The sequence below is a fragment of the Carassius gibelio genome, chromosome B23 (genome assembly GCF_023724105.1).
Source record: "Carassius gibelio isolate Cgi1373 ecotype wild population from Czech Republic chromosome B23, carGib1.2-hapl.c, whole genome shotgun sequence".
Lineage (NCBI taxonomy): Eukaryota > Metazoa > Chordata > Actinopteri > Cypriniformes > Cyprinidae > Carassius > Carassius gibelio.
In genome coordinates this window covers 23,286,659-23,307,202 of record NC_068418.1, presented here as the reverse complement: position 1 = coordinate 23,307,202, position 20,544 = coordinate 23,286,659, and the positions used below count along the sequence as shown (strand labels likewise).

Genomic DNA, 20,544 nt, shown 5'->3' with positions numbered 1-20,544 from the left:
ATATATATATATATATATATATATATATATATATATATATTTATTTAGGTTAAAGTTTTTTTAGATACCCTTAGAAGTTGTTTAAAGATGATCCTATATGGATCTAGAATTAATTTACGTTGATATTTCTAAACATAATAATAATTGTAGGAGAAACTTTCATGTTTTAAACTTTTAATGACTACTTGAGGTCGTGTGTCTTTTATTTTGAAAGCAAAGCCGGAAGCGGAACTGAGGTCCGGTTCTTTAGGAAGTAAACAAACCCTGGGCAGCTCAGAGTGGGATTTACTGGAGTTAGTGTTGAGATTGTCGTTCATTGTTCGTGTTTCTTACTGTCATCTGATAATGTGAGTACAGTTGTGTCACACTCATTAATTGTCTTTTCTCTTCAACAACGTCCTCTTTCTGTCGTTTAAACGCGGCTAAATCTGACAGAGACGTCAATGACGCGACATTTCTGACGCATCACGCTGCTGTTCCTTCAGACCATATTTCGTCTGATTATTATAATACTTCATTTTAAAATTGCATGTTATGGATTTGTTACACATTTGTCTATATCCTAATACGTACATGAAAAGGCCGTGATGAAAGATTATCGATATGGTCTTAGATCTGTACTGAGAATATAAACAATTAACTTAATAACTCAACCAGAGTATTTTCATTAGTGTGGTATTTATCGTGACCGTCATTAACAATCAAATGGAAATGGAAAGGAAACGAAATTGAAAGCTCCACACATCATTTGGAGGATATATTCATTCGTGATTTAACAATAAAATGTTTACATGTTCATTCATTATTACTTTACAGTCATAGCAACTGTAATACTTGAGAAATTCTAAAATAAACTATGATAACCGTAATACATTTTTATTAGGATGAATAAAAATGGATATGCATGCTTACTGTTAAGTATTAGTATTAAATCTGGAGAAAAAAAAAATATATATATATATTATTGGTAAATTATTAATGAAAAGTAGCATTATTGTTGTTGTTTTTGTTATATTGGTGTTGTAACATTTATAATGATTATTATATTTTAGTTCTTTTGGGTTTAGGCAACTAATACATCAAAAAAGAAAAATGGCAAAGAAAAACAAAAACTTTTACCCTATTTCTATATTTATCAATTATGAACTCACAATAATGTTTGAGGAAATAGTAAAGCTAACTGTATACCACGATCATTTCTGTCAGGCTTATGCATTTTTATGTTTGTATTGTCATAACTGTTTGCATGATGCTGTGATTCTTTCAGTTTACAGTTGTGCGTGTGTGATAGATGAACGTATGTCCTCACTGGGTGTAGTACAGCCGCTCCATCATGTCCAGGAAACAGTCAGGGAAGCCCATAAAGGGAAACAGGAAGTGTGAATTAGAGAGGAAGAGAGACGAGAGGGCGGCCCGGCGAGCTCTGGCCAAAGACAAGAAGAACAGACCTCCGGGAGGAGACGATGGAGAGGAGTTTGTCAGCTTCTCCAACCAGCTTCAAGCTCTGGGGCTTAAACTGCGAGAGGTGCCTGGAGACGGGTATGTGACCCACCGGTTGAGAAATACTGATATAGAGTATGAGATCTTTAAGGAGTCGAGCTTCTGTTTCTCATGTTCTCCCGCAGGAACTGTTTGTTCCGGGCTCTTGGAGATCAGCTGGAGGGACATTCGCAGGGTCACCTGCGTCTGCGGCAGGAGACGGTACAGTACATGATGACACACAGCCAGGACTTCGAGCCCTTCGTTGAAGATGATGTGCCATTCACACAGCATTGTAAGAGAAGTGTGTGTGTGTGTGTATGTGTTGCCATAAATCCAAAATAAACTTAAACAAATCAGATTGCATTGTAAGTCACACTAACCTCATAAATTACTTTTAATAGTTAATTAGTCGTGTTCGCTTAGTCAAGCATCATTATTAACATTGCTCATATTAATTTTTTAACTTTTGTTTGTGCTACAGGCATTTGACATGTTTTATTGTTATCTGAAATATTTATGTTGATTGAAATGAAATAAGAGTATTTTATTTCAGTTAGTTTCCAAGGCAGCATTTCAAATTTTTTAGTTTCAGTTGATGTTCTAGTTGAAAACTGAAGTGAAAACCAAAGGTAAAAAAAACAAAACAAATATAAACTTAAACAGACACATGGTTTTAAAATATTAAAACTGACAAAAACGCACATCAAAAGTACTCAAATGTAAAGATTAACATAAAAATAAAGCTAATTTAAAATATGACATCAATAATGTATAAATTATACAACGATAACACTGGAGCCTATAAACAACCAGAAAAATATAAAATGTATATAAGAACTTGCAGTAAAAAATATATAATAAAAATAAATAAATAAACTCAACCTATTTCATTTCTGTTAGTTTCCAAGGCAGCGCTTTTCATTTTTGTTTAGTTTCAGTTAAAGTCTTAGTTGATAATAACTCAACTAAAACCTGAAATAAAAAAAATAACTGAATAGAAACACAATAATAGCGGAACTGGACAAATAACTAAATAGGCATATTTTTTTAATAAACTAATAAAACCGAAAGAGTTAATAAAACTTAAACTTAAAATATATATATAAAATTAGTTTTCAAATATGATGTCAGTAATTTAATACTGTATTAATGATAATACAATAACAGGAACCAGTGAAACAACCAGAGGAAATATAAAATATATAAAACAATGTTAAAATGAAAACGAAATCTAGTAACAAAATTGTTAAATTTATTTTTGTAAAATAAACAAATATAAATGAATTAAATAAAAGTGTGTGTGTGTGTGCGTGCGTGTGTGCGTGTGTGTGTGTGTGTCCTGTTATCCATCTATTGGAAGTCTTTTGTGGTTTTTGTTTCTCAGTGTCAAACCTCTCTCAGCCGGGCACGTTTGCCGGTAACGACGCCATCGTGGCATTCGCTCGCAGCCAGCAGTTGAAAGTGGTTATTCATCAGCTGAACGCTCCTTTGTGGGAGGTGATGGAGCATTTATATATTGGATTCATTTCATTTTAATGTGTTTCTATTAATGGTTTAATACATGTATGTTTTTTAACATACAGATAAATGGTACAGAGAAGCCTTCATGCCGTGAGCTACACATCGCATATCGATATGGAGACCATTATGACAGCGTCCGAAAGATTGGAGACAACTCTGAGAGTCCAGCACATCTGCGTATAGAGGTCTGTCCGGCTAAACAAACATCAGACACATACATGAACCACAGTCAGACATCTTCTGAAGGGAAGTGTCTTGTTTTTTTTTTTGGATAGAGTCTGAATAATTCCAGACGCTTTGGAGACGGTCAGAAGGAGAAGACGAGAGGCGCCTCTCCCTCACGCTCTCTCTCTGAAGATGAAGGGCTGATCTTGAGCATTCTCTCTGCCGACAGTCAGTCTTTAAATCACTGTTTTAATTCTGCACTCAATGTGCTTCTCTCACCATTGTTTTGTGTCCACAGGTCAATTGGACAATCTGTGTCAATCAAGGGCCACGTCACAGATGTGCCACAGTGATTGGCTGGAGTCTGAACTAAACAACCAATCATCACAGAGAGATTGTGCTTCAGGGACACACCCTTTATGTCAAGCCATGCAGGCTGAATGTAGTGACAACACATCGTCAACAGAGAGCAGTGTATCACATAAACCCAAGGTGACTGAGAAAGATTTGAATGATAAAATATTTAAAAATGGAAACGGTGTTATTTTAGTATCATTTAGATACCATAATAGTTTTTAATAATATTTAGATTTTTATTTATATTGTGTTTTTATTGTAACATTAAAGTTTTCGATTTTTTTTTTTTCGTTTTCATTAGATACCTTTATTTAAAAATGTTTATATTTTTTTTTTGTTTGAGATATTTTATTACATCATAGTACATTTTAGTAAATTAAAATTTGAAATGTTGCCTTGCCAACTAGCTGAAATATGAAAACAAAAAAAATTATATATATATATATATATATATATATATATATATATATATATATATATATATATATATATATATATATATATATATATATAAATAATAAAAATAATTGCATTAATTTAAATAAAATAAATGTTAACTTAAAATTTTTTTTATCCAAAATCTTAATTTATTTCAGTTAGTTTCCAAGGCACAATTTCAATTTTGAAATGAAAAATTACTAAACTGAAATAAAAATAATACAAACTAATTTAGATATATAGTTCATTTGGTAATACTTGATTTTAAGGTATCCTTGTTACACGTTACATGTACTTACTATTATAATAACAATTAAACATGCATAATTACATGCAAGTAACCCAAAACTAAACTCTAATCCTACCCCAACCATATAGTAAGTACATGTAGTTAATTAACATTACTCCGTACTTAAATGCATAATTACACTGTAACAAGGACACCTTAAAATAGTGTAACCGTTTATATTTTTAATATGTATATATAATTTTTATTGATTTTTATTTCAGTTTTAGTTATTATAGTACATCAGGTTAAACTAAATATTGAATATATGAAACTAAAAATTAAAGTATTTTATCTTGAGTAATGAAAACTTATTTTTTTAATAGTTTTAGTTTACTGTAATTACCCTGGATTGAAAGAACTAATGTAATTTTTCTTGTATTTTTATTTTTTTTTGCTTGCTTTTCAGCTCTCTAATAAACAAAGGAAAGATCAACAGCGCCTAGAAAAGAAGAAACGTCAGGAGGAGAGACATAGACAGAAGGTTTTACAGGGCCGAGGGTCACATGATCATAATCAGAACGTACCTGAAGCCGTCACTCTTGTGCCAGCGCTCAACACCCTGAGCATCTAGAGCAAACATGGGAAAGCGTTATAGGTGGTCCATACACTGTGGAATAACCCCGAAGCGTATAATTTAAATGTACAGGGAATGTGTCATATGATTGAGGGTGTGTTTCTTTAGCATGAGATGATGTCAAGATGCTTGAGATTGCTAGCGGCTGCATTTTTTGTACCAGACACAGTCAAACATTAGCCCTCATTCATTTTATTTGACCCATCTGAGCTCAGCCAAAGAACACTTGCAAAGGGAATCAAAATATTGAGAGGAGAAAGAGTTTAAGATGAATTATGGACCACTGTTTAAGCTTGTCAGGGTGTTTGGATTCGTTTGTTTAAAACAATTTCGGTTCTGGTTCTATATTCAGTTTCTGCATTCGGATTATCAGTGTTTTAATTTAACGATTCATTTTCAAACAGTTGGGCAACATCATATTCTGCAGTGAATTCTATAAATAAAATTTTCAAATGGGATTTAAATGGTGTACTATTAAATATTCTCTAAAAGGGTGAAATTGGTCGTGAACAGGACATTTTCATCTCAAAACAGAAATCATATGTAGCTTGAAGCATAAAAAGCATTTATTAATAAATAAAAAATTCTAAAGTAGCTATTTTAGGACCATTTAGAATTCACATTTTATGACAGCTAAGCACTTTTATCATTAAGAATGTTTACAGAATCTTTAAAGATAACATCATAAATAACTGTATAAAAGTAAGGGAAAATGAGTTGTATGTTTTTTTGTAATGTTAATTTAATGACAAATAGTGGTAATTGCAAAAAAAAAAAAATATATATATACAGTCTTGTTCAAAATAATAGCAGTACAATGTGACTAACCAGAATAATCAAGGTTTTTAGTATATTTTTTATTGCTACGTGGCAAACAAGTTACCAGTAGGTTCAGTAGATTCTCAGAAAACAAATGAGACCCAGCATTCATGATATGCACGCTCTTAAGGCTGTGCAATTGGGCAATTAGTTGAAAGGGGTGTGTTCAAAAAAATAGCAGTGTGGCATTCAATCACTGAGGTCATCAATTTTGTGAAGAAACAGGTGTGAATCAGGTGGCCCCTATTTAAGGATGAAGCCAGCACTTGTTGAACATGCATTTGAAAGCTGAGGAAAATGGGTCGTTCAAGACATTGTTCAGAAGAACAGCGTACTTTGATTAAAAAGTTGATTAGAGAGGGGAAAACCTATAAAGAGGTGCAAAAAATGATAGGCTGTTCAGCTAAAATGATCTCCAATGCCTTAAAATGGAGAAACCAGAGAGACGTGGAAGAAAACGGAAGACAACCATCAAAATGGATAGAAGAATAACCAGAATGGCAAAGGCTCAGCCAATGATCACCTCCAGGATGATCAAAGACAGTCTGGAGTTACCTGTAAGTACTGTGACAGTTAGAAGACGTCTGTGTGAAGCTAATCTATTTTCAAGAATCCCCCGCAAAGTCCCTCTGTTAAAAAAAAGGCATGTGCAGAAGAGGTTACAATTTGCCAAAGAACACATCAACTGGCCTAAAGAGAAATGGAGGAACATTTTGTGGACTGATGAGAGTAAACTTGTTCTTTTTGGGTCCAAGGGCCACAGGCAGTTTGTGAGATGACCCCCAAACTCTGAATTCAAGCCACAGTACACAGTGAAGACAGTGAAGCATGGAGGTGCAAGCATCATGATATGGGCATGTTTCTCCTACTATGGTGTTGGGCCTATTTATCGCATACCAGGGATCATGGATCAGTTTGCATATGTTAAAATACTTGAAGAGGTCATGTTGCCCTATGCTGAAGAGGACATGCCCTTGAAATGGTTGTTTCAACAAGACAATGACCCAAAACACACTAGTAAACGGGCAAAGTCTCGGTTCCAAACCAACAAAATTAATGTTATGGAGTGGCCAGCCCAATCTCCAGACCTTAATCCAATTGAGAACTGGTGGGGTGATATCAAAAATGCTGTTTCTGAAGCAAAACCAAGAAATGTGAATGAATTGTGGAATGTTGTTAAAGAATCATGGAGTGGAATAACAGCTGAGAGGTGCCACAAGTTGGTTGACTCCATGCCACACAGATGTAAAGCAGTTTTAAAAAACTGTGGTCATACAACTAAATATTAGTTTAGTGATTCACAGGATTGCTAAATCCCAGAAAAAAAAAAATGTTTGTACAAAATAGTTTTGAGTTTGTACAGTCAAAGGTAGACACTGCTATTTTTTTGAACACACCCCTTTCAACTAATTGCCCAATTGCACAGCCTTAAGAGCGTGCATATCATGAATGCTGGGTCTTGTTTGTTTTCTGAGAATCTACTGAACCTACTGGTAACTTGTTTGCCACGTAGCAATAAAAAATATACTAATAACCTTGATTATTCTGGTTAGTCACATTGTACTGCTATTATTTTGAACAAGACTGTAAATATATATATATATATACAGAATTTTTTTGCAAATATCATAAAATCTAAGCTAAGGGTTAAGCATTAATATTATGCATCACACAGAGGTTTAGAAACAAAAACAGACACAGATTGAAATATATATTTTTTGTTGTTATTTAATAAGTAAAATCTTTTTGAAAACCGTGATGTGTAAGACATGCAGCCAAGCTGGGAAAGAACAAGCACCTTTTTTATAATACAGAAAACCCAACTTGTCATTATGTTGCAACAAACAGACACAAAATATAAGATGCAGAATTTTCTGAATAGAAATAAATTCCTGTATAATGACACTGAAATGGGATGAAAACCATTAAATACTGTACCAATGAAATGATCTATTCTTAAACACTATTTTAAGACCTTGATCCAGCCTGCGAACATACAGTATGTTTGCCTGTTAAGACACAACTACAGAGAAAAACATTCTCCTATGAATGATAAATCCAGTCTACAGTATGCATGCACTGGGGAAAGCTTGACCCACTGAAAGAGTCACTTTTCTTCAAACAAACCAGTTGTGGCCCTTTTGAACCAGGAAACATCTGCAACCGACATCTGCAAAGTCTTAATACTTAGCCACAGTGATTAAAATCCGTGCCAGATTTTCAGTTTCACTGCTAACAAAATTTGTAGTTATGGTAACGTGTAACTCAAGCAGGGTTACAATCTATGCATTGACCTTAAAGAAAAACCAGTGATGGAAGTTATTCAGATTCCCCCTAAAACCGTCTTATTGTTCCCATTTCCAACTGTATGCAGAAATCTAGAATATACAGTAACCAACTATACCTATGATAAATATAACTCAGAAAGCATTAGTAGGATATTTACATACTATTGCTTTGGAGATATAACTCTTAATAAAAAAAATTACATTTCTTATAGGTAAACTTTCTGGCAATTTAAAGGAATATCATGGGTTCATTTGGAAGAAGTGGTAAAAGAAACTGCACATGAATGTTGAAATACACACGGTTTTGAATATAGCTGCATTATAAAATAGCTAATTTTGTCAAAGTCTTTCTCTCATGACAATATAAAGTTGGTAAAACCTGTAACTTTCACTCAAAATGCACAAGGATAATAACAACAGACTGTTTAATGTCTTGTCCCATAGGCTTCTATTATAAGTGCATTACTGTAATAAAAGGGTATTTGCCACTTTTCCTCTCATAATTATGAAAAATAAGCTTGCAATTGCAAGAAAAAAAAAGCTTTCAATTAACTTTTTTTCTGCGGTGGAAAAAAATACTAAGATGTAAACTCAGAATTCGTAGTAATTAAAAAATCTAATGATACACTGAGAATTGTGTCAAAAAATAATTGTGAGTTTATATCAAGCGATTCTGGTCATTTCTTGCAATTCTTACTTTTTTCCCCCTCAGAATTAAAAGAAACTAAGTCCACATTGTGAGATATAAACTCGAAATTGTCAGATATGAACTTGCAAAAGGTTGAATTGTGTGATATAAATTTCAAGAAAAAGTCACAATTAACTTTATTTTTTATTCAATGGAGGGGAAAAAACAGAATTGCGAGAAGTGAAAATTGAGCTTTGAGGCAAAAAAAAGTGAGAAAAAAATAACTATGATTTAAACTCTTTTTAAGAATTATGAGTTTATTTCATGCAATTCTTACTTTTCTCCTAAAAATAGCAAGAAACAAAGTCCGAATTGCGAGAAATGAACTCTGGACTGCGGTAATACACAGCAAGCCACAGATCTCAGCCGTCAATAGCACTGAACTTGAACCCGAAACATTCCTTTAAAAGTCTGATTCTCCAGAAGGTCATTTTTGAGTTCAGACTCATTTAGTCTCTGTGTTACAAGCATGGATTGGAGCTTGTTTGTCAGTGCATGTTGTGTGGGTGTGTTTAAAGATCACCATCTATGGGGTATAAGTATTCAAACCGCTACAGTGTCCTAGACTCCCCGTCCTCCCATCTGTCTATTTGTGGGAAGTTTTTGGTGTTGTTCATTCCCACTTCTTTCATATTTGGTAGAATGGCTCTCCACAGATCCAGGTCAACACAGCTGTGTGGTAACACAAACAGAAGGTGCTTATTATAATACATATTTGTTTAAAAATTGTTATGGTAAAAAACTTAATAATTTGCTTTTTGTTTGTCTATTCAATGTATGTCATGCAATTCTGTGGTAAAATTACTTCACATTTAACCCTAAAATGCCTGCAGTATTATATTTGATATGCAAATGTCTCTAAATTAACAATGTCAAAACTTTTCAAACATGTTTATACTATTTATAAAGCAAACATAATAACATTTATATTGTTAGTAATATCTCAGGATGAACACTTACTGGACATAATTCTCCTATATCATATTATGCGAGTCATAAAAACCTGATGACCTGATAAAAACCTCCTCAGACCAAAGTACTCAACAAAAACACGTATGCAAACTTTTTGTGTACATTTTTTAGGTTTTGTCTATTTTTTTCTTATGTCAGGTTTTACAGGGTTAAAGTGGCATATATACAGCTAGCAGTTGAAATGTGTTCTGCAGTCCAAATTAAAAATATTGGAGAGTTGTTTCTCCCGCACCCATCTTTTGGGTTCCCAGATTGATGACATGCAACAGGAACGATTGCAACAAGCCTTACACTGTAAGTTGATGAGTTGATTTATCCACATTTTATTATGCTTTTTAGTTTGGGTAGAATGGTACTCAAATAGTTTGGGTCATACTTGGAAGAGAGAGGTTATTATGTGAGCATAGGAGAGCACATGTCTTAGATTGACGTCTATTACATGCGGAGTCCCACAAGGCTCAATTCTTGCACCACTCTTGTTTAGCCTGTATATGGTCCCACTAAGTCAAATAATGAGAAAGAACCAAATTTCCTATCACAGCTATGCTGGTGATACCCAGATTTACCTACCCTTATCGCCAAATAACTACAGCCCCATTCCCTCTGCCAATGCATTGATGAAATTAATAGTTGGATGAGCCAGAACTCATTTAATCAAGGAGAAAACTGAAGTCATTGCATTTGGAATAAAATATTAAGTTTTCAAGGTGAATGCATAGCTTGACTCTAGGGGTCAAACAACTTAAAATCAAGTCAAGAATCTTGAGATTTGAGATATCAAATTAGGGGCGGGGTTTTGTTGAGGTATGGGCGTGTTTGTTTTGGCGCTTTCAAATGTCAGCATCATATGAGAACATTTTCTTAGTGCACCTTTCATTTGTTTTTGAAGATGAATGGAGGTCTTATGGGTTTGGGACGACATGAGGGCGATTAATACAGTATATGACAGAATTTAAATTTTTGTGTGAGATATTCTGACACAGAACACACATATCAAAGTGGAATAACTAGCTGTATTGTTGTTTTCGTAGAAGCAATCATTTTAAGGTATATTTTTGTGCATTCTTTTATTCAAAAAATTTGATACAGTTTTATTTCATGATAGAAAATAACCCATAATCCCAGTGTTTCCCTGACAGGCACCTCACCGTAGCGCATTTAAGCAGTGCAGCAGAGTCCCTCCCCACGGGCCGTCCGGTACACCGGAGAGACGCAGACACGGGCCCTGGAGGGCACATGGTTAAGGGTGGTAGAGAGCCGGTTGGGTGGTAGATACAGGGTGGAGCGCTGGCTCTGACCTCGCTCCCATGTGACCCAGTAGCCACGGAGACCATCATGACTCCCCTTCCAGCGGAGCTGCACTGACTCATTGCCCACTGTTTGCAGCTGCAGATCTGAGAGAGCTGGCAACACTGAGAGAAACAGAAAGAGAGGTCAGGCTTTCCGCTTCTTGCTGGAAATTAGAGGGACGGGATGTGGGAATGATATTGGCAGGAACATTAAAATAGGGTGGTCCCATTGGAAAGCATCTCATTCCAAATCCTCCTAATGAATAGTACTATTTTGTTAATACAGAATTAGTTTGGGGTCAGCTCCGTTTAAAAAAAAATTATAATAATTAGTACTTTTATTCAGAAAGAATGCATTAAATTGCTCAAAAGTGACAGTAAAGGCATTTATAAAGTAACAAAAGACTTCTATTTCAAATAAATGCTTTTGAACTTTCTATTCATGAAAGAATCCTGAAAAAAGTGTACCATGTTCCCACAAAAATTATTAAGCAGCACATTTCTTTGATAATAAGAATAAATTCAAATCAGCATATCAGGATGTTTTCTGAAGGATCACATGAATAACTTACATTTTAAAAATAAATAGAAAATGGTTGTTTGAAATTATAATCATATTTCACATTTTAACTGTTTTAACTGTATTTGTGATCTAATAAATGCAGCCCTGGTGAGCAAAAGAGACTTCTTTCAAAAACATAAAAAACTTAAAATTGATCAAAATTCATTAAGGTGTACATTTGTATAGATTATCTTTAAAAAAAACTTGTAAGAATTATAATTTTTTGTTGGTCACAGAGCTTATTTAACTGTTGGTATTTTGTCAAGTGACGTTAACCTAAAAATGAACGAGCAGTCTGCAGAAATGAAATGAATTCATCAGTGAGTGATAATGAGACAATAATCTGTTGGTTCTTACCCTCCTGTGTGCAGACTTTAACCGTCATGGCTCTCTCTCTGCCGGAGGCCTGTCTCGCACTCACGGTGACCAGGTACTGTGTGTCGGGCTGGAGACCGGTCAGGACTGTTGAGTCCTGTCTGTTACTGACGCTAACGACCCGCAGCGGGCCTGTAGGAAGCGCTGAATACTCCAGCGTGTACCCCTGGATGAGGTGAGGCAGCAGCGGACCCCAGCTCACACGCACACTGTTAGTGCTGGACTCTGACACGCTCACTGTGGACAGAGTCTGCACCTCCGGCTGAGGAGGATTCACTGAGAGAAGAGAACATCTCAATGTTTGATCAAGGTCTTTATTTAGTTCTACTAAAATTTTTATGCCTTCTGTGTCCCCTGGCATGTGTAAAGTCAACATCCTTTTATTTTACTAATAAAATAGGGGGGGGTAATATGCACACATTCTTATTCAGTAAATGTGCAGGGGATACCAGTTTACACACACACACACACATATATATACAGATATATATTTATTCAGTATTTCTTTGTGATTCTCAATTGCCATTATTGTAATAGAGTCAACATTGGATTTTAATTCTTCTAAAATATATTAAATATTTAATATCAAGTTAACATTGATTAAATATGGATATTAAATTATTTAATGGTAAATGGTAAAATAATTTTTACCATTTATTAAATTATTATTTGTATTATTACATTTAATGTTCATAAAAAAATGCTTTTTAATGCCAAGAATAATAATAATATTAACAGCAACAACAAATGTAATATAATATAGTAATAATAATAATAATAATAATAATAATAATAATAATATAACTATTATTAATTATAACAACAACAATAATGTTCATATTTACTTATTACCAATTAATGTTAATAATAATAATAATGTTATTATTATTAAAGTAATGGTCGTAAAACTCACTTTCCTTATGTGAAGTATAATTTATTTTTGTATTATTATTATTATTATAAGCATAATTGAAACAAGGTGCATCAAAAAAGTAATTTTGATTTTAAAAACATCATTATTCAAAATATTATTTTAGATTTTTGGATGAAGTCTGATCTGGATATATTATTGAGAGTTTGGTTCTGCACCTGGCTGGGTTTTGAAGGTGGTGTGAAGAGAGTTGAGGAACTCCAGGTTGGCCTTCGGTGTGAGCGTGACTGTGTACGTGGTGTCTGGACGCAGGCCAGTCAGCATCGCAGAGCTGGCATCTCCGCTACGCGTGATCCTCTGGAAAGGACCCAAACCAGTGCCAGGACTGGTGCCTGGAGATACCTGCCCTCCGGTCTGCCCTGATCGGATGGGACCAAACTGGATTTCATAGTAGCCAGTGCCGGCCAACACAGGCCTCCATTCCAGCTGAGCAGTAGTGCTGGTGACCGACTTCACCTGTAGCCTCTCGGCCCGGATAATCTCTGCATTTAATCCGAGAGAAAGAGACATAAGAGAGGCAGAAATTATATGAATCACTCGAGTCACTAAATCCATACATGGGGCACCACCCGGTCTGAATTATTGTGTGCGAGCTATGCCGTTTTTTTGTATGTTAAGTGTTTTAAAGTTGCACATTATTAAAATAATAATAAATATAATATAAGTTTTTTTTTATTAATGATATAACACTAATAATAATAATAACAATACATTTGATGTTCATATTTAATTAACACTAATGAATAAATTATTATAAGCATAAATTAAACGCTAAAGGCACAACAAAAAGTAATGCTGATAAAAACAATATTTTCATTATGCGAAATCTACTTTTTTCTTATTTTTTATTTGGATTATGATTGTTAGTATATTTAATGTTCATTAAATTAATGCTAATTAATGCAAGTAATACTAATAATAATACATTGAATGTTTATATTTAAGGCTAATCAATAATATTAATATTATTAATATTATCAATATATAATAAGTTTTTATTATTATCAAAAATAATACATTTAATAATCATATTTAATAAATCATAATAACAATAAAAAATCTCAGCATAAATTAAACGTTTAATACACAAACTAAAATACGTAATTGTCAAAAATCTATTTAATTTTGTGAAGTGTAGTTACTTATTTTATTATTATTTTTATTATTAATCAATTTAATGTTCATTTAATGAACGCTATTTAATGCTAATAATTAAACTAATTATTACAAATACTAGTAAACATAATGATCCTATTTAAATCATATCTAATTAAAGCAAGTAGTACTAATAATAATACATTAAATGTTAATATTTAATGCTAATGAATAATAATAATATAATTCTTACAAGCATAGATTAACTGTTAAAGACACAACAACAACAACAACAACAAAAGTAATGGTTATAAAAATAATTTTCATTATGCAAAGTGTAATTTCTATAATAATCCCTGCATTTGATTTGAGAGAAATAAGAGATGGCTGAAATTAAATGAGTGACTCAAGTTACTAAATCCACGCCTAGGGCAGTTTCTAAAAGGGCACGACAACACCTGCTCTAAATTATGATCTATGCGTTTGTTTATGAAAGTGTCTGGAAGTTGCACATATGTAACGCCTTATATATGTGCGGAAGAATGCCCACTAATAATAGCAACGTCTAGCGCTCCGGGGGACTTTGCAGGGGGTCCAAAATAATTTCTGTATAAATAGCCCTCATCTCCCATTACAGTGTCTGCGGGTTCTGTCCCTGTTTCCTCCAGGCCCTTCTTCCCGTAGAGCTGTCTCAAGCTATTTGTGTCAGAGTTGACTGGCGTTCGAGATTCCTTCGGCACACTGGGGCGGAGGTACAGAGATAGTCACTCTCACATAAGATCACTTTCTCTGTTTAGAAAACGCTCTCAGAAGACTGACTGTTACTTTGAATGAAATATGATATCAGGGTCAAGGATTGTGTGTTTTCATTTGATTTGATGATACACGGAGCAACTTTTTGAGCAGTGTTGCTTGGGCACTTTCCCATTGGGAATGGGTAACGAATTTCTGTTTGGATATTTTAGTTCAGTCGTGGGCTCTGTGTTTCAACTGGTTGGCCCTTGCTTGGCGACATTGCTCAAAAAGTTGCCCAGTGTATCATCAAATCATTACTAAAGTACCCTCCAAACTTCTAATTAAGTATGTTTTTTTATGGTTTATGAACTTTAAAGAAACACACCAATAATTGCGTTCCTCAAGTCTTCGCTGATGATGTTGATATCATCGATGTCCACAAAGAACAGGTGCTCCTCGGCGGGTGGACTCACAGCCTCTCTCAGCACCTTATAGTTCCCGTGGCCAGTGGAAACCACCAGGACGGCCACGCCCTCTTCCCGCAGCCTCGCCATTGGTTCCTGCACCTCGCCGGGGTCCACTCCATCCGTGAGCCAAACCAGAACCCTGGGCAGATCTGGTCTGGCACCTCCCGGCACGCCCTGCTTCAAAACCTGGTTCCTAGCCATCAGGAGAGCATCCACCGTGTTTGTGTCGCCCTTCAGCTGTTTAGCCCTCCCCAGGGCCGTCTGCAGTCCGTCCTGGGAGCTGTAGGTGTCAAAGCTGAACTCCAGATGAGGTTCGGTCCCAACCTGCAGCAGTCCCACCCTCACCTGATCCGGCCCCAGCGAGAAAGGCAGCAGGAGCTCCTTGAGGAAGTCCACCATACGGAAGAACTCGTAGGAGGCCACGCTACCAGAGGAGTCCAGGAGGAAGAGGACATCTCCCTCACAGCAGTTTAAAACTGTAGGTGAAAAACAACAGTAGACATTTAAGGAAATGATCTATGCTTTAACATCTCAAGAGGGAGAGATGAGTGTTTATTTAGCACATAGCAGCACTAAAACAGACTTTCCAAGGCATGAGGAGAACTCTGTGTGAGTAATATACAAGCTTTGTTTGTACACTCTTAAAAATAAAGGTTCTTTATTTGCATCTATGGTTCCATGAAGAACCTTTAGCATAAATGGAACCTTTTCATTACTTTGAAGTGGAAAAAAGGTGCTTTAGATTATCTTCAAACTAACCTTCATTTAAAAGACCCATTTTACATCGTAAGTTTGATTGGTGAAGAAAAGCCACGTGATTTTCTCTGTCATTCGTGCACAAACAAGGCCCAAAGTTTAATATTTAAAGGCCTGGTTCAACCAGATATTAAACTTCTGTTATCATTAACTCACCTTCAGGATCCTGGAAGGAATGTTTGAGCTGTTTTTGGGGGGTTTGAACAACATTGATTTTCATTGAAAAAACAATAACACTTGAGACCACAAAACATTAATAAACTAAGTCACAAAGCCTCTGAACGATATAAGGGTGAGTAAATGATGACAGAAGTATTTTTATTTTATTTTTATTTTATTTTTTTATTTTATGTTTTTTTTTTTTTGGGGGGGGGGGTGAACTGTGCCTTTAAGAGGGTTTGATAGTCTTGTAGGGCTGCATAATTACTTATATAATGATTAGAAATAATATAAATTAAATAATAATAATATTCAATATTAAAAAAACTGCAACAAAATAAATTATAATTTATTAATTCAATATTATATATATATATATATATATATATATATATATATATATATATATATAATAAAACAATTATTGTCACTATTTTATAGTCATATTGACATATAATCAGTGCATTTTGGAGCAAATTGTGCAGACAAGCACAACAAACCTAGAGTTTTTTTTTTTTATTGCATTTTAAATTGCAATCACAACAATTGTGCAGACCTTCTGTCTTATTAATTCAGTTTCATAGCTTCAGATGTTTACTATGGAAGTTGGCATACAGGTTTTAACAAGTTTGGATGCTGTGTACACGCACTCCCTCTTAACTGACCACAAACTAGTTAAATGTTTTTAGTGAACACAATATAATTGAGAGAAACTCTGCGAAAGAATGGCCAAATGGAGATAAGTGTGAAATCGAGTGAGGAAATTAGTAATTTGCGAAGGAAATGGGAGATGCTAAAAATAAGGATAAGAAAACAGTAGTTTTATTAGCACAAGGAAGAACTGTGAGCTTCACAATATTTCAGGAGATGGAACATTTGATCTGGCGTTACAGGAATTTCCTGGCAGAGGAGCCCTCTAACCTGGAGCTGCGTGATAAACATAAACAGATTGGGGAAGGAACAGCTCTGCTACTGGATGTTACAAGCGAGAGGCGGACGGACGATGGCGGGCGGGCATGGAGAAAAAGGGGGGAGGTGAGAATTGGCTGTTCCATGTGAAGTAAAAGAAGGAATGTAGAGGATTTTCCAGAAGCCCCTGAAGAGGAAGAAAGCGAGTGTGCAGAAAAGAGCAAGAGAGAGCGAGTGGGCGGGAGGCCTCAGAGAGCCAAGAGTTTGCCACATACAGTATAAGACAATCCAAAGTCGCCCACAGTCTAATGAGAAGATCAGGAGGAGTCGATTCCAATTACAAGAGAATCTTGTGAATCTTAAGCCTTTTGCATGTGCTGGTGACAAAAGTCCTGGTTCACCAATGAATTCGGATGAAATCTAAAACCGTGTGCATATTTTTCATAGTTTTCTTCGCCCATCGGGTCACTTGAACCCGTGACTTCTAAATAATTGACCTTTGCCAGACCGCTTGGAAGCAGGGTGCGGTGGCACTTTGCACACAAACTCCTGTAGTCAAAGCCATAATGCTAAAGGCTCTTCCAGAATTACTTTCTGTGAGTCACTGTGGTTTTGTTCAAACAGGCAAAAAAAGATTTGGCATATGAGATTCTTATCTGATTTCTTTTTTATAGTCTTAACAGCAGAAATTATGGAAGTGAGGTAATTGCGACTTTCATCTCACTATTCTGACCTTTTTTGTTTGTTTTTTTTTTACACAGAAAAACATGCAGAACTCAGAATTGTGACTTTTTTTTATTTTTGACATTCTATCTATTTTGCAGTTCTGACTTTCAATAAATTCTGAGTTTACATCTCACAATTTTTAGTTAGTTTGTTTTTGTTTTCGCCATAGAATAAAAAAGGTAACTCACTTTTTATCTCACAATTCTGACTTTTTCCTTGCAATTATGAGATTATGTCTTACAATAGCGACCAAACATCTCTCAGCTTTTTCTCTCAGAATTGTGTTTATATTTTACAGTTCTGTATTTGTGCCTCACAATTCTATGTTTGTATTTTGGTAAATTCTGGCTTCAAAAATTGTGAGGAAAGTATGTGGGATATAAACAAGGAAACTAGCCTGAATTCTGAGATCAAAATTCACAATTACTTTTTTTTTCACTTCCTTCATGAAACAAACAAAAAAAAAGCTTCCATATTAATCACATGAAGATTGGTTTTTACAAATCCTTATGCAAATAAATGTGCAACTTGAAATTTGACTAAAATGTGTTTTTTTGTGGCATATCTGACTCAAATCTGTTTGCATTTGTAGTCTGCATAGCAGAAAATCCAGAAATCTAATCTAAACCATGGGGCAATCTGCATGCAATCTGATTAAAATCATGAAGTGATTAAAAGCGTGTCAGAAAGTGCTCAATCTTGTACAGAGCTGTGGTCAATTATGATCACTTTGGCTCTCTCGTTCCTCATATTCCTCATTCCTCAACTACTGTATGTGACTTCCACTATGTTGTGAATAGTGAGTGCTTTTTGATACAGTGCATGCAGAAATTCCTCTGCTGCTTATCTTCTATCATGCGTTTCATGATTTCAGGGGGATGTCATGACAGACATCAGCAGATGCAAAATGTACACAATACCTCTATTTTCTGGCATTTAACAGGTTTCTCATAACCCTGGAGCGGTTGATACCCTAACAGTGATTGACAGGAAGAGTCCTTTAATTCATTTGCCTCACTCAATATGTATGTCAGCGATATGCTGACAGCAAGTTATTGCAGTTCTATTCATACAGCTAATACTCACGGTCATTTGTGAGGTTTGTTTTTTAATATAAAATCAATTCATTAGAGATGCTTTTGATTACTAATTTTTTTTTTTTTTTTCGGGTCACTTAAACTTGGGCCATATGTTTTAGAGGACAGGAATCCCTGACACACTTTGCATGAAGCAAAAAGCATTTACACATGTTTTCTGTCTAGCTCACATGTTTGTTATGTATATATTCTGAAATTGTGTGACTGAATCATATAATAACTTAATTAATAATATTGATAGTTCATCGTCTAGCTGACTACGTCTTGTATTATTATTATTATTTTTTTTTTTTTTCTAAAATCCTGTCAAATGTGCACAAACTACTAGCTACTACTAAATATTGTAGAAACATAATTTTCTGTAAAGTTGCTTTGTAACGATTTGTTTTGTAAAAAGCGCTATACAAATAAACTTGAATTGAATTGAATATTCTGCTGCTCCCTTAGTCATGTTTAGCAGAAATCATCTCCATATTCCTTCTTTTATTTGCATTATTGTTTAAAGGGCTTTGAGTTCTTTATCTAATCAAGACTAGAACTAAATAGAACAGTATTCCATACTGGTTAACGTTAACTCTGTGCATTGGTCAATGATTTACATTAGCAATTATTATTGAAACTCACGTGTTTTTTCTGGACTTATTGTTAAATTGTTAACACTTTACACTTTAATAAGGTTCTACATGTTAACAGTTAATATGCAATCACTGTTCGCTTACTTGAAATAACCATGTAGCCTACGTTTCTTTATTTTGCTAAATTAAATATTATCTTTTCTGACCCACATGAATCACCTGTCCTGAAACATGACTCACTTAAATCAGGCGACCGAGTCTTGAAAACACCTATGTGATTCATTTGAATCGGGTATAGAGAACTGTAATGGTTCACCTAAATGAATGTGTTTCACCTAAACCACAATTTTTGAAGTCAAACATAGCCTATCATTCTGGTTTTGAGTCCTGATTCAAATCACTCCACTGAATCAGACACCGAGTTCCGAGTTAAAACGTGATTCGCGTAAATTATGTACCGAGTCCTGAATAAAAGTATATGATTCACTAAAATCACTCCGAATGGAACCGTGAGTGAAGCGACTCACCTGAATCAGGTACCGAGTGCTGAGCGTCTCCTGTCCACAGAAACACGCTGAACAAAACACACGTGAGCGCTGGACGGACCTCCATGGTGGACTTTAATCCGAAATTACAGTCAGTTCTGGACGTTTTAAAGCGTCTACATCGCCTAGCACAGTTTCTATTCAAATTGTTTTTCTAAGACCCCTGAGGTTCACTTTCAAAGTCGAATTCAATGCAGGCAGTCACTGGAGCTTTTTTTATGTAACTGCAATAAAATCGCACCTGCGCGGCTATTCTATATAATTTACGCGCGGAGAACGAAATAAAAACGTAATCTTTCGCTCTCCCATAAACTTAAGAGTGTTGATCAAACCTCGTCACGGAATAAAGTGTCTCTGGGCTACTGAATGCAGCAGGTTCCCTCCCTCTCCTCGCGCACTCCTCCTCCTTCATTGCTTTAGAGGGGGACCAGCGTCACCATCTTGAACCTGTGCCCGGATTCTGGTCCTTCTCATCTTTATGTTACAGCTATTTTCTTGCTAGGGAATGGGCATATAATATGTATCATTATGGGTAACTAGAACTGGCCACTTGGGTCAGGAAACACTTGGAGGTCAGTGTTGACTCTGTTTTTGTGTGTGTGTGTGTGTGTGTGTTTTACCCATGGTACCATGGCAATACTTTTACATGCACACCATTGTAATATTGTGTTTTTTTGGTCATGCATTTGTGTCAGTTGTGTCAACAGTGTATAAAACCACCAAGGATGCA

General features: G+C 35.1%; 2 protein-coding genes across 3 annotated transcripts; one reads left to right on the top strand and one right to left on the bottom strand.

The window, feature by feature from the left end:
- Window positions 1–208: 208 nt before the first annotated feature.
- LOC128012153 (OTU domain-containing protein 3-like) lies at window positions 209–5,290 on the top strand. 2 transcript variants are annotated; one of them, XM_052595200.1, is made up of 8 exons: window positions 209–347; window positions 1,268–1,539; window positions 1,626–1,774; window positions 2,867–2,979; window positions 3,066–3,188; window positions 3,279–3,396; window positions 3,467–3,660; window positions 4,659–5,290. In XM_052595200.1, exons 2-8 carry the CDS (start codon window positions 1,334–1,336, stop codon window positions 4,821–4,823), a joined length of 1,068 nt encoding a protein of 355 aa, XP_052451160.1. In that variant the 5' UTR covers window positions 209–347; window positions 1,268–1,333; the 3' UTR covers window positions 4,824–5,290. The 2 variants fall into 2 exon arrangements, with proteins under 2 accessions (XP_052451160.1, XP_052451161.1); XM_052595201.1 differs by having other exon boundaries at window positions 212–347; window positions 1,292–1,539.
- A 2,065-nt stretch (window positions 5,291–7,355) lies between these two features.
- On the bottom strand, window positions 7,356–20,178 carry vwa1 (von Willebrand factor A domain containing 1). Its single transcript, XM_052594764.1, has 6 exons — window positions 19,797–20,178; window positions 14,966–15,523; window positions 12,909–13,232; window positions 11,802–12,095; window positions 10,742–11,005; window positions 7,356–9,293 (listed from the first exon to the last, which is right to left on the bottom strand). The coding sequence occupies exons 1-5, from the start codon at window positions 19,879–19,881 to the stop codon at window positions 10,752–10,754; spliced, it is 1,515 nt and encodes a 504-aa protein (XP_052450724.1). The 5' UTR covers window positions 19,882–20,178; the 3' UTR covers window positions 7,356–9,293; window positions 10,742–10,751.
- Window positions 20,179–20,544: the final 366 nt, after the last annotated feature.